Genomic DNA, 11619 nt, shown 5'->3' on the forward strand with positions numbered 1-11619 from the left:
AACATTTGTGGGCCTGACAAGGGTGCGTGCTCAGCCCCCTCCTGTACTCCCTGTTTACCCATGACTGCGTGGCCACGCACGCCTCCAACTCAATCATCAAGTTTGCAGACGACACAACAGTTCTAGGCCTGATTACCAACAAAGACGAGAAAGGGAAGAGATGAGGGCCCTGGCGGAGTCGTGCCAGGAAAATAACCTCTCCCTCAACATCAACAAAACGAAGAAGTTGATTGTGGACTTCAGGAGACAGCAGAGGGAGCACGTCGCCATCCACATCGACGAAGGGAGAAGGTGAAAAGCTTAAAGTTCCCCGGCGTACACAGCACCGACAATTTAAAATGGTCCACCCACACAGACAGTGTGGTGAAGAAGGTGCAACAGCGCCTTTTCAACCTCAGGAGGCTGTAGAAATTTGGCCTGGCCCCTAAGACCCTCACAAACTTTTACAGATGCACCATTGAGAGCATCCTGTCAGGCTATGTCACAGCCAGGCACGGCAACTGCACCGCTCAGCCCAACGCATCACCGGGAGCACACTGCCTGCCCTTCAGGACATCTACAGCACTCGGTGTCAAAGGAAGGTCATGAAGATCATAAAGGACCTCAGCCACCTGAGCCACGGCTTGTTCACCACACTATCATCCAGAAGGCAAGGTCAGTACAGCTGCATCAAAGCTGGGACCGGGAGACTGAAAAACAGCTTCTCTCTCAAGGCCATCAGACTGTTAAATAGCCATCACTAGCCGGCTTCCACCCAGTACCCTGTCCTGAACTTAGTCACTATCCCTAGCCTGCTATTACCTGGTTACTCATTTGCTGAACCTTAGAGGCTGCTGCCCTATGTACATAGACATGGAACACTGGTCACTAATAATGTTTGCATACTGTTTAACCCATTTCATATGTATATACTGTATTCTAGTCAAGTCCATCTTATTCAACTATTGCTGTATTTACACTATTCTATCCACGTATTCCTCCGATATTCTATAAATTTTACCCACATACTGCCCATAATGTCTATACATGCCATCACATACAGTAATATACTGTATATATACATATGTACAGTATATATTTATATATACTCCGGACTCCGACATGGCTCTTCCTAATATTTCTTTATTTCTTAATTCCATTATTTTTCTTTTAGATGTGTGTGTATTGTTGTGTATTGTTAGATATTACTGCACTGTTGGAGCTAGGAACACAAGGATTTAGCTAAACCCGCAATAACATCTGCTAGACATGTGTATGCGACCAATAAATTTTGATTTGATTTGAACTAAATTGTCCATTGATTCAGTACGTCTATTTGTGTTGGGCTGTATATTGTTTTTCTGGACTTAATGATTAAATATGCACTATGCAAAAATTGCTCCGCCATTTCCTGAATGCTCAAATTCTAATAGTTCACCTAATTTCAGTTTGTGACAAAACAAGCAAGTATAGTGTAGAGAATAACTGTACCATGTAAACCGCTGTGAAATATATTTTCCATAACCAAAAATACTGTATTATAAGCTGTTTGAAGCTGGTTTACAAAACTGAAAGTAAAAGATGCAAAAACGAAACTTAACAATGGAGAATAGAAATAACACATATAACAGACCTTCCGCTTCTTAGACTTGCTTTCAATGACAGATTTATAACCCACATTTCTAAATGAATTTGGTCGTCACCCAAAAAGTTACATATTGCAGCTTTAAAGGCATGGGTCTGGTATGCAAGGTTTTAGAAATAAGACGTTACAGAACTTCTGCAATTCAAGGTTCCATGGGGAATCTGATTTCACGCTAAGAAACGTGCCTATTTTGCCCAGCCAATTTTAGTTGCGAAACTATCCATGTACAAGACTGAATTGTAGACATTTAGTTCCCTCTACTGGATATTGTAGGTACAGTAAATGTTTTACCATAAGGATTATGGGTACAGCATCGGATAGTTTCATAAGGTTGCCTGAAGAACCACAAGGGAGACTGCATCTTGCTCTCTATCAAAATCCAGAATAAAAATTATACTATATCGTTTTGCTTTCGCAGGTGCGTTGGCATGATGCCGCGGTTTACATGTATCGCCACTTGCCGTGAGCTCGGCGGGTTGGCGAAGCGCTCATAATTATCATCGCTGGCTTACCCTTGGAATAGGACCTATTCCACAATGCCACAACAGCCCCTATGCCGTTCATTGACGTCTAGTTATACGCGCACCGCGGGTCCGCTTGGAAAATTGACCACACTATGTAGCTTGCATAACTTTCGGCGACAAAGTGGGGTTTTCTCCCATCAGAAATACAGACAATACTGCACAGAGAGCGAGAATGAACGGAAGCGCACTGGTGGCTATGGTCATCATGGCATCACAGTGATCGGCATCACTCACGTGGATCCGGAATAAAGTCCACATCTACCTGATACAACTCTATTTTTAATTGGGCATTAACAGTGTGGAATTTGACAATGGAATCAAACAGGTATGGTTTCTCAGGTGTTATATATAGGCTGCTCTTTGGTGCATCATATCCCTTATCTGATAAGGGTCATGTCAACTTTATGACAGGGTCATAACTCACTGTATTCATCACACATGTTTGGGATACTAGAAACTACACATTGGCAAACGTGAACTAGACACCTGACCTGGTCTTTGCAATAGGCACTGGTCCATGTCTCCACCATGATGTCCAATGGCAACTTTGAGGAGCTGAGAGGGGTGGTATCACCTACTCTTACCATCTATACTATTTATATTCATCTAAATGAGTCTATTGTAAAGACAAAGTGTTGTGTCCTGTTTTTAGATTCCTTGATCAGTTTTCTGATGAATCAATGGCCCATGTTATAGCCATGTCCCATAAGCTGTGTCTTATCTGGTTTCATTTCAGATAGTGGTCTATGCGCAGCAGAGGTGCAAGTCTCACTCAGAAACACAAAGAAGGCATCTAGCTACCTCATTGGACGATATTATATTTATTCGTTTTTGATTAAAATGGTATTGCTGTGTGTGTGTGTGTGTGTGTGCGTGTGCGTGTGCGTGTGTGTGTGTGTGTGTGAGTTAGTGTGACGCATAGCTGTGTCCTACTTCACTGTTCCTGTATATTTGTATTTTGTTAACTCTCTGTTTTCCTGCTTCCTCTTATTTTCAGGTAGGAAGTTTTGCTTCATTGTGATGAGGTTCTGGCATATGTCCACTGCTGATGTTCCTGAGGACCAGGAGGGTACCAAGATCTTCAAAATGGCCACCACTGAAGAAGACGGCCCACAGAAGAAGATAGTGACAGCTGTCTATGAATAAGCATGGCATCCAAGACTAATCAATATTAATTTCATGCATCCACATGTTTGGATTATAATTATTAAGTCTCCCTAAATTTTACTTAAATATGAATTAAAAACTTTTACGTGCTGTGTCTCTACCAATTCTTAATCTCTTACTGGATCTTGATGGATAAGCCAAGAGATTTGATGTGCGAGAGTTTGTCAATATTTTATTTACCTTCTCCATGCATGTGAACCCACAATAAGTAATGCAAACATCTAACCAGGGACTTCATTTTCTGCATCTCATAGAGAAAGGTTGGGGGAAGTATGGGAAACATACAAACCTCTACGTGAGGTAGTTAGTTATATTGTGTATAAAGAAAACACATTGTATTTGCTCTAGCTGCTTTTATAGGTTTTGTCTCAATAGTATTGTAGTGTGTTATGACAGCCATGTTGACAGTGTAGGAAATGTGTTATAACACCTCCTAAGTGCAATAAAAGTACACCTGTGTATAACCAATTGAAGAGAAGGCTTCAGTGCTGTAACCTCTGGTTTGGTCTGAATCACTTACGCGATTTGCTCCAAGCACAATGACAGGAATTAAATCCACTTCCGATCCACGGAGCAGGATCAAGCTTCTTCTCCCATTCCTGATCAGAAATCCCGTTAGGAATCGGACCACACAGTTTGGTTGTCATACCTAATACCCACCTATCTAGTTGGCCAGAATCTCACTCTCATTGGTTTAGGTCTTAAACTCTTTTCTAAAAGCCTGTCATACTTCATATGTTTCCCCTTTCGTTGCTGAGATACAGTTTGGCAGGATAAGAGAGCTCTGTTAAGATGCTTCACCTTATTTTCAAGGTGACGATGGGAAGATTAGTTTGGTTGTTTGTCAGCATTGGTTTAAATGGTCTTCCCTCAGCTGTTTGAAAACATCTTCAAAAGTATACTCTATAAAATATATTTGTCGTCATACTCTCTTTCTCTCTCTCTTGCTCTCTACTCTCTCTACTCTCTCTCTACTCTCTCTCTCTACTCTCTCTCTACTCTCTCTCTGTCTCATTCACTCTACTCTCTCTCTACTCTCTCTCTCTACTCTCTCTCTCTACTCTCTCTCTCTACTCTCTCTCTCTACTCTCTCTCTGTCTCATTCACTCTACTTCTCTTGTCGCTTTGCAGAGGTGCTAAAACACCATAGAAAAATCTAAAGCAATTCCTATGAGATCTAATTTTAATGTGTTTCTCTCCCTCTCCTTTTGTTCTCTCTCTCCCTCCCTCCCTCCATCTCTCCTCTCATATTCCACTGGGAGCTGACCAAGGGAGCTGAACCTGATTGGACAGTCACTAACATCTGGCACTAGAAACTGATAGGGTGATTAGACAAGACCCATGAACACCTCTGTCACCAGGATACAGCATCAAACCAAGCATACACAGTATCGTTGACCTAATTCAGCTCGGACAACATTAAACTCAACAAAACGTTATTAACCAACAGGACTTCAATCAGCAGGACCATTGTACTCAGCCAAGCGCACACAAACTCAACTGAAATATTACAAGTCAACAGAAGAGTCATCTTGAATCCTAGCTGCTTTGTAGGGTGGACTGGATGGAACCAGAGCCCTACAACCTGAAATACAGACCTATTATTTATTCCTAAGTTCTCCGATCTCAGGTTTGTTGGGAACAATAGACTTTCTATGAACCTCAGCATGAACAATTAGTTCAAACAATATCCCTGCTGTTATAGTTTGTCCCAGAACAAAATAAACTGCTTCACGGTGATACTGTATGACATGTTGTCTCTGTGAAACAGTATCACAGGTTAAACTGTTGTTCTGTATTTTTCAGAAACACCTTAGTTGTCTGATTATTCAGAAGTAAAATTGATACCGCGTAGCCTCTATAAAGGTAAGACACAATTAATAAACACAACAATCCTCAGCAGAAGGGGGCGATAGTGTTACACAAATCACAATATGAATTAGTGTTGGATAATAACTGGCAAGTCTCCCTATCCTCCTATAGATGTTTATATGATACACATTTTACATACGTGACCTCGGTTTAGTTTGGGAATAAACAAAGGTAGAATAGTATACACATACTGGTCCCACTTTAAAGGAAGTACAGCTTGCAAAGGCTTTATATAGCATACATAAGCACTACATAAATGCTTCACAAATGATCTATAAGCATATGTCATATTCTATAAATGTTGTAAAACCATACAAAGTGTGTAATGTCACATTTGGCAATTCACCCTACAGTGTTAATGGTTATGTCACCCTTTATACATCATTTATAGAGTAGGACAGATGCTTATAGATGATTTGTGAAGGTTTTATGTAGTGCTTATGAAGCATACAAATATCTTACATTATGATTAAATGTCTCGAAGGAATCACAGATGTCGGTGTACTGTAACGTATTGTGCCAGGGACAAAATCAAACATCCTCTATTAGGCCGTCATTGTATACAACCATTTGTTCTTAACTGACTTGCCTAGTTAAATAGATTTTTAATCAAATACAATGTAAAACAATTACACTGACAGGCTATTGAACACTGTGTTTCATCCAATTCTGTCAGCTCTTAAATCACACTATTAATGATGCATCAAAAAGAGAGACAATTCCTTCATTAGTAAGCATTAATTCATGCATAATGAAATATGGATGGGGATTATTATAATTTCCAGGCGTGGTAATATGGACAGGTGCGTAGGGGGTTCTGGTTAGAGACGCTTCCTGGTTATTCCTAATGTGATTATGAGTGTGCATAGCTTTACTTATGTTAAAACGCTAGTGAATATGTTTATAGCATATTAGCCAATTCACCACGCCAGGGTGTCAGATTGTTAAATGGTAATTTACAGTAGTGGAATAATTCAAGTGATAAAACCCAGACAAAAAGCTAATGTGTTGTTTATTAACATGTTATCTTTCTGTGTTGTTGGGTTTCGACATGGATTAGTGTATGTACCCGGTACCTTTTATTCATCTGGTTATTCAAGTTGATATTGTTATCCAAACAATTACTTCAATATGCCAAAGGTACAGTAGGTGGGTGTTTGCGCACGCCTGTGTGTATGTGCGCACGCCTGTGTGTTTGTGTGTCTAAGGCTGTGGCCACATATTTAATTAGGATTGACAGATTAACATTATAACACTGACTTAATACAACCATAGAGTAAATATGTGTGTAAATCGAATCAAAGAGTATGACAGAATAAACAGGACTTCAAATGATAAGACTCCGATGGCATTGATGGTACTCATAATTCTCAATATTTATTTAGGTTTCAGGAGTAGATATTGTATATCATCACATGCAGGAAGGGCATTTAGTTAGCAGCAGAATTGTTTTTATTACTTATTCTAGCAACAGCTTATTGCTCTCAACCTAAGAAAATACATTACAGTCCACAATCAAAAATCATTTTAATGACCGTTAATATGACAATTAATAGTTAGTCTCAAAGAAAAAAAAGAAGTATAACACTTGTGTTGTATATGGAATATTTGAAGTACATTCTTTCATGGAATAGATACTGAGGTGGTAAAATATACTATTCAGATTTAATTAGCTTGAATTTCCTTTAGAACGTCCCGGAAAATCTCCACACACATGTCCCCAGTGGGGTGTCTCATGGATGCCAGCTTCCTCGCCTCCGCAAATGTCTCCTCGGAAATACTTGCGCCCACATTTCGGAATATGTCAGTGATCTGAAAAGGAAATGGAGGCGGAAATAAGAATCAGAAGATCTCTTTGACAAGTGATTTGCTCATGCTCCGTCCTATTTCAATAACATTTTGTGTCAATCACTTCTCCAATGGCAGAATTGTTCATACCAATTATATTTTTGAAACAACGTTTTTCCTACATTTTGAATGCTGTCACAAAATCCCACATGGTACTGTATGTCCCAGTGCTATTCTATAAAATCTACTAAACCATATCTTTCTTTCTCTCCCTTGATTCGTCAGTGGGTTCATTGGTATTCTGTACCTCGTCTTAGGTGCGGGGACAGAAGAAGTGCTCCATGTGGACTCCCCTTAGGGAGTACAGCGTAGGAAACAGGAGGTCAAATGCTGTGGTCTGGTCACCGTAGTTAGTGCTGTCGCTGACGCTCTTGATCCGCGGGGCCACCAGGTTGGTGCGCACTGTGGGAGTCCCGTACATACGATAGTCTATGTGGAAAGATGTCATAATTATACAGTGAGATTCACACAATGTAGAGAAGCAGGGGGAAAAGGACTACCAGTCCATTGTAATGCTAAGATACAAATGTGAGAAATCGTGTGCTGAATCTCAGAGATTTTTCCCTCCCTGAATTGTTTTTGAGAATTATTTCAAATTCTTCATGCATCTTTCACCTAAATATCTATTCTTCAGCATGCTGCCCACCTCTGCAGGTTCCCGGTCCTCCGGTCTGGCCAAAGCCTCTGAGGATGCAGGTCTCACAGGGAGAGCCTCTCTCTGCATGTTATCTGGGGCGTGCTGGTCTTACTCTCTGAGGTAGAGTTGTCAATCAAAAGGGAATAGAATTACCGCCAGTACACCAATCACAGAAAATTGACTTGCATGGGAATGAGCATTCTAGTAATTATATTTCTATGCTTAGACACTGTAACTGACCACTAGTCAGAATGCGCTGCTCCACTTTACTGATGGCCATTTTGTTCTTCCAGTTGAGGAAGTTGGCGAACTCCTGAAAGTTGATGAGTCCATCTTTGTCCATGTCACAGTACTCCATCAAGTCATCCAGCACCGGTTGTTTTCCCTCATCAATCTGCAGACAATACCCCATAGTGACAAAGCAAAAACAGGTTTTTAGACATTTTTGCAAATGTATTAAATATTCAAAATTTACATACGTATTCAGACCCTTTACTAAGTACTTTGTTGAAGCACCTTTGGCAGCGATTACACCTTTGAGTCTTCTTGGGTATGACCCTACAGTACAAGCTTGGCCACCTGTATTTGGGGAGTTTCTCCCATTCTTCTCTGCAGATCCTCTCAAGCTCTGTTAGGTTGGATGGGGAGCGTCAATGCACAGCTATTTTCAGGTCTCTCCAGTGATGTTTGATCGGGTTCAAGTCCGGGCTCTGGCTGGGCAACTGAAGGACATTCAGAGACTTGTCCCTAAGCCACTGCTGCGTTGTCTTGGCTGTGTACTTAGGGTCATTGCTGCCACCACCATGCTTCCCCGTAGGGATGATGCCACTTTTCCTCCAGATGCTTTACATTCAGGTCAAATAGTTCAATCTTGTTTTCATCAGACCAGAGAATTTTGTTTTTCATGGTCTAAGAGTCCTCTAGGTGCCTTTTCGCAAACTCCAAGCGGGCTGTCATGTGCCTTTTACAGAGAAGTGGCTTCCATCTGGCTACAACCATAAAGGCCTGATTGGTGGAGTACTGCAGAGATAGTTGTCCTTCTGGAAGGTTCTGCCATCGCCACAGAGGAACTCTGGAGCTCTGTCAGAGTGACCATCGGGTTCTTGGTCACCTCCTTGACCAAGGCCCTTCTCCGCCAATTCCTCAATTTCTCAGCTCTAGGAAGAGTCTTGGTGGTTCCACACTTCTTCCATTTAAGAATGATGGAGGCCACTGTGATCTAGCCTTCCCCAAATCTGTGCCTCGACACCATCTTGTCTCGGAGCTCTACGGACAATTCCTTCGACCCCATGGCTTGGTTTTTGCTCTGACATGCACTGTCAACTGTGGGACCTTATATAGACAGGTGTGTGCCTTTTCAAATCATGTCCAATCAATTTAATTTACCACAGGTGGACTCCAGTCAAGAGTTGTAGAAACATCTCAAGGATGATCAATGGAAACAGGATGCACCCGACCTCAATTTCGAGTCTCATAGCAAAGGATCTACATACTTATGTAAATAAGGTATTTCTGTTTTTTATTTGTAATAAATTAGCAAAAATGTCTAAAAACCTGTTTTTGCTTTGTCATTATGGGATATTGTGTCTAGATTGATGAGTGTAGATTGTGTGTAGTGTAGATTGATTTAAAAAAAATCAATTTTAGAATTAGGCTGTAATGTAACAAAATGTGGAAAAAGTCAAGGGGTCTTAATACTTTCCGAATGCAAAAAAGTCAAGGGGTCTTAATACTTTCTGCATGCACTGTATGTAACCTTGTCGTCGTGCCTGAAGGCCTGCAGCAGGGAGTTAAAGTTGTGGAAGTTGACCTTCCTGAGGTGCTGGCGTACAGCACTGACCAGGGTGCGCTGTCTGTCTGAGCCTTTCATGTACTCTGCTGTAGGGGTGGAGTGGAGAAGGTCACCCGCATCTGTGGAGAAAGTTAAACCAAATTCTTCATCTTCAAACAATAACAGAAGAATTACATTTTGGTCACCCCTCTAGACTACATTATAGCTTTACCCATTTTTACCAATTTCATACTGACATTGTAATAGAAAACTCAATATGTGTCCTTTTATGAATATGCGTTCTTTTATTAATAAAAATTTTACTCACCAAAGCAAGATTCCAAATGTATGACCTGCTGGCACTTTCAATGTGTTTGCTATGCTATAAAAGGCTGGGAATAAGAGGAAGTAAAGCTACTGTAGTAGCTGGGCATGAGTTGTGTATACACATGTCTGGAACATATACTGAACAGGCATTTAAAGAGTTAATGTGATAGACTTACGGGTCATGCACTTTGCTAATCTGTGGCTGTATCCTTTCCCTGTCATCACATCTCTGAGAAACAAACATTGCACTGTTATGAGTATGGGAAAAAATAGCATTACACAAATCAACATTTGATGTCATGACTATTGGCAATGCATTGTGTGACATTGAATGGTGATGAGCGATGAGAAGTCGAGTGTTTTGAATAAACGTAAGGTAGGATAAGTGCTTACTTCTAAGTATCACACAACCAGTGGAGAGATTTGGAGACAATGCGTCCATCGTTGTGGTGGGGAGTAGGCACTCCGAACCTGCCGTCCTTTCCATAACGGCTCCACTTGTATTTCCTATCAACCTGTTCACCTGGGACGCAACACAGTTATGATGGATTTACCCAGGCTAAAATCAAACAGAGAAATATCGACAGGTGTGATTAACCACTGGCTATAGTGTTTCTACAGAAATGTGTCTGAAAATTATGGGTGTTAAATCAATGTGTAAAACAACATATTGAATAGCATATAAATGACTTCCAAGCCTAAATGAAGTCCCCATTTGAACACTGTCAGAACCAAAGAGAGACAAATGACCACAATACTCACTGACAAAGTAGGCATTGTGGGAGCGGATATAAGACTGGTGTCCCTCCTGAGCCTCTGTCTCCAGCTGCAGCTGGATCAGAAGGAACACACTTGTACATGAAGGCTTGTGGATATGTCTTTCAGTCATAACATGAATGTTCATGGCGACACATTGTAGCTTCTAGGGTCTTTCTTTATTGTCTGACTTACTTTTGAGGGATTTCACACCAAATGTGGCTTTGCTGGTGTCGGTGTCGAACCAATTTGGAAGCCCAGGGCTCTGATCATGTGACCTGCCCAGGGGGGCTTTTTGATTGGTGGAATACCCAGCTTCGTGGAGCTGATGTAACCTCTGTTGATAGATGGTCTTAGGTGGTGGGTTGATCACTAATCCACCATGTAGGAAATACAGAAACAAATGCGACCATACCAATCCCATTAATTAATGTGTTGATGAGCTCTACCATGTTAAATGTATCTACAGGTGTATGATCTTAATTTATGCAGTTTCCTACAGCAGGAAAACAATCCTGCAGCAACAGGAAATTTGAATTATTATGTGGATTATAATTAATGAACATTTTCTGTAGTGGTTTATACATTTTTGTTAGGGCAAATCAAGTCTGGAAATTAGAAACTTTAGAAGTATTTTTAAACCATGAATACACTACATGTTTGTATTTCCTGTTATGCAGTAAAAATTCTCAGCAAAAAAATAGGGATCAAATTAAGATCCTACATCTGTAAAATGAAAACCTGGGTTTAGTTAGCTTAAAACTCACTATGCATGTCTCTGTTTATTTAGGCCTCTACTCACCGAAATAGAAGCTTGGCTGCTCACTCCATGAACTAGAGACCTGGCAATGTCAGGGTCGTTGGCTTTCCCATGGAACACTCGGATAGTCACTGCACCTGGGCATGTTGTGTTGAGAAACATCCTCACTACTGGTGGGGTTTGGGGCTTTAAAGGGAAGGTGTGTGAGACACTGAATAGACATCCATACAAACAGACACATTCACATTTCCACCACTAGGAAACCGAGGTCTGATCTGATTGGCATTATAATTATAGGCTTACTGTGCCTGTGTTCTAGAAAAAAAACATAAA

General features: G+C 40.9%; 1 protein-coding gene and 1 pseudogene across 1 annotated transcript; one reads left to right on the plus strand and one right to left on the minus strand.

Annotated features, from left to right (window-relative positions):
- Window positions 1-490: 490 nt before the first annotated feature.
- Window positions 491-5055, plus strand: LOC118939520 (m-AAA protease-interacting protein 1, mitochondrial-like). Its single transcript, XM_036946589.1, has 3 exons — window positions 491-654; window positions 3146-3290; window positions 4565-5055. Exons 1-3 carry the CDS (start codon window positions 585-587, stop codon window positions 4626-4628), a joined length of 279 nt encoding a protein of 92 aa, XP_036802484.1. The 5' UTR covers window positions 491-584; the 3' UTR covers window positions 4629-5055.
- Window positions 5056-6549: 1494 nt separating this feature from the next.
- Window positions 6550-7523, minus strand: LOC110534769 (annotated as a pseudogene).
- Between the last annotated feature and the right edge of the window lie 4096 nt (window positions 7524-11619).

This window comes from Oncorhynchus mykiss, chromosome 2 (assembly GCF_013265735.2).
Source record: "Oncorhynchus mykiss isolate Arlee chromosome 2, USDA_OmykA_1.1, whole genome shotgun sequence".
NCBI lineage: Eukaryota > Metazoa > Chordata > Actinopteri > Salmoniformes > Salmonidae > Oncorhynchus > Oncorhynchus mykiss.

Excerpts from the sequence above, each read along its gene's own strand:
- LOC118939520 (XM_036946589.1), top strand. The coding sequence starts at position 585 with ATGAAGATCATAAAGGACCTCAGCCACCTGAGCCACGGCTTGTTCACC. Across the intron at positions 655-3,145 it reads ACTATCATCCAGAAGGCAAG|GTAGGAAGTTTTGCTTCATT; the intron begins GTCAGTACAGCT and ends TCTTATTTTCAG. Across the intron at positions 3,291-4,564 it reads ATAGTGACAGCTGTCTATGA|ATTCCACTGGGAGCTGACCA; the intron begins ATAAGCATGGCA and ends CTCTCCTCTCAT.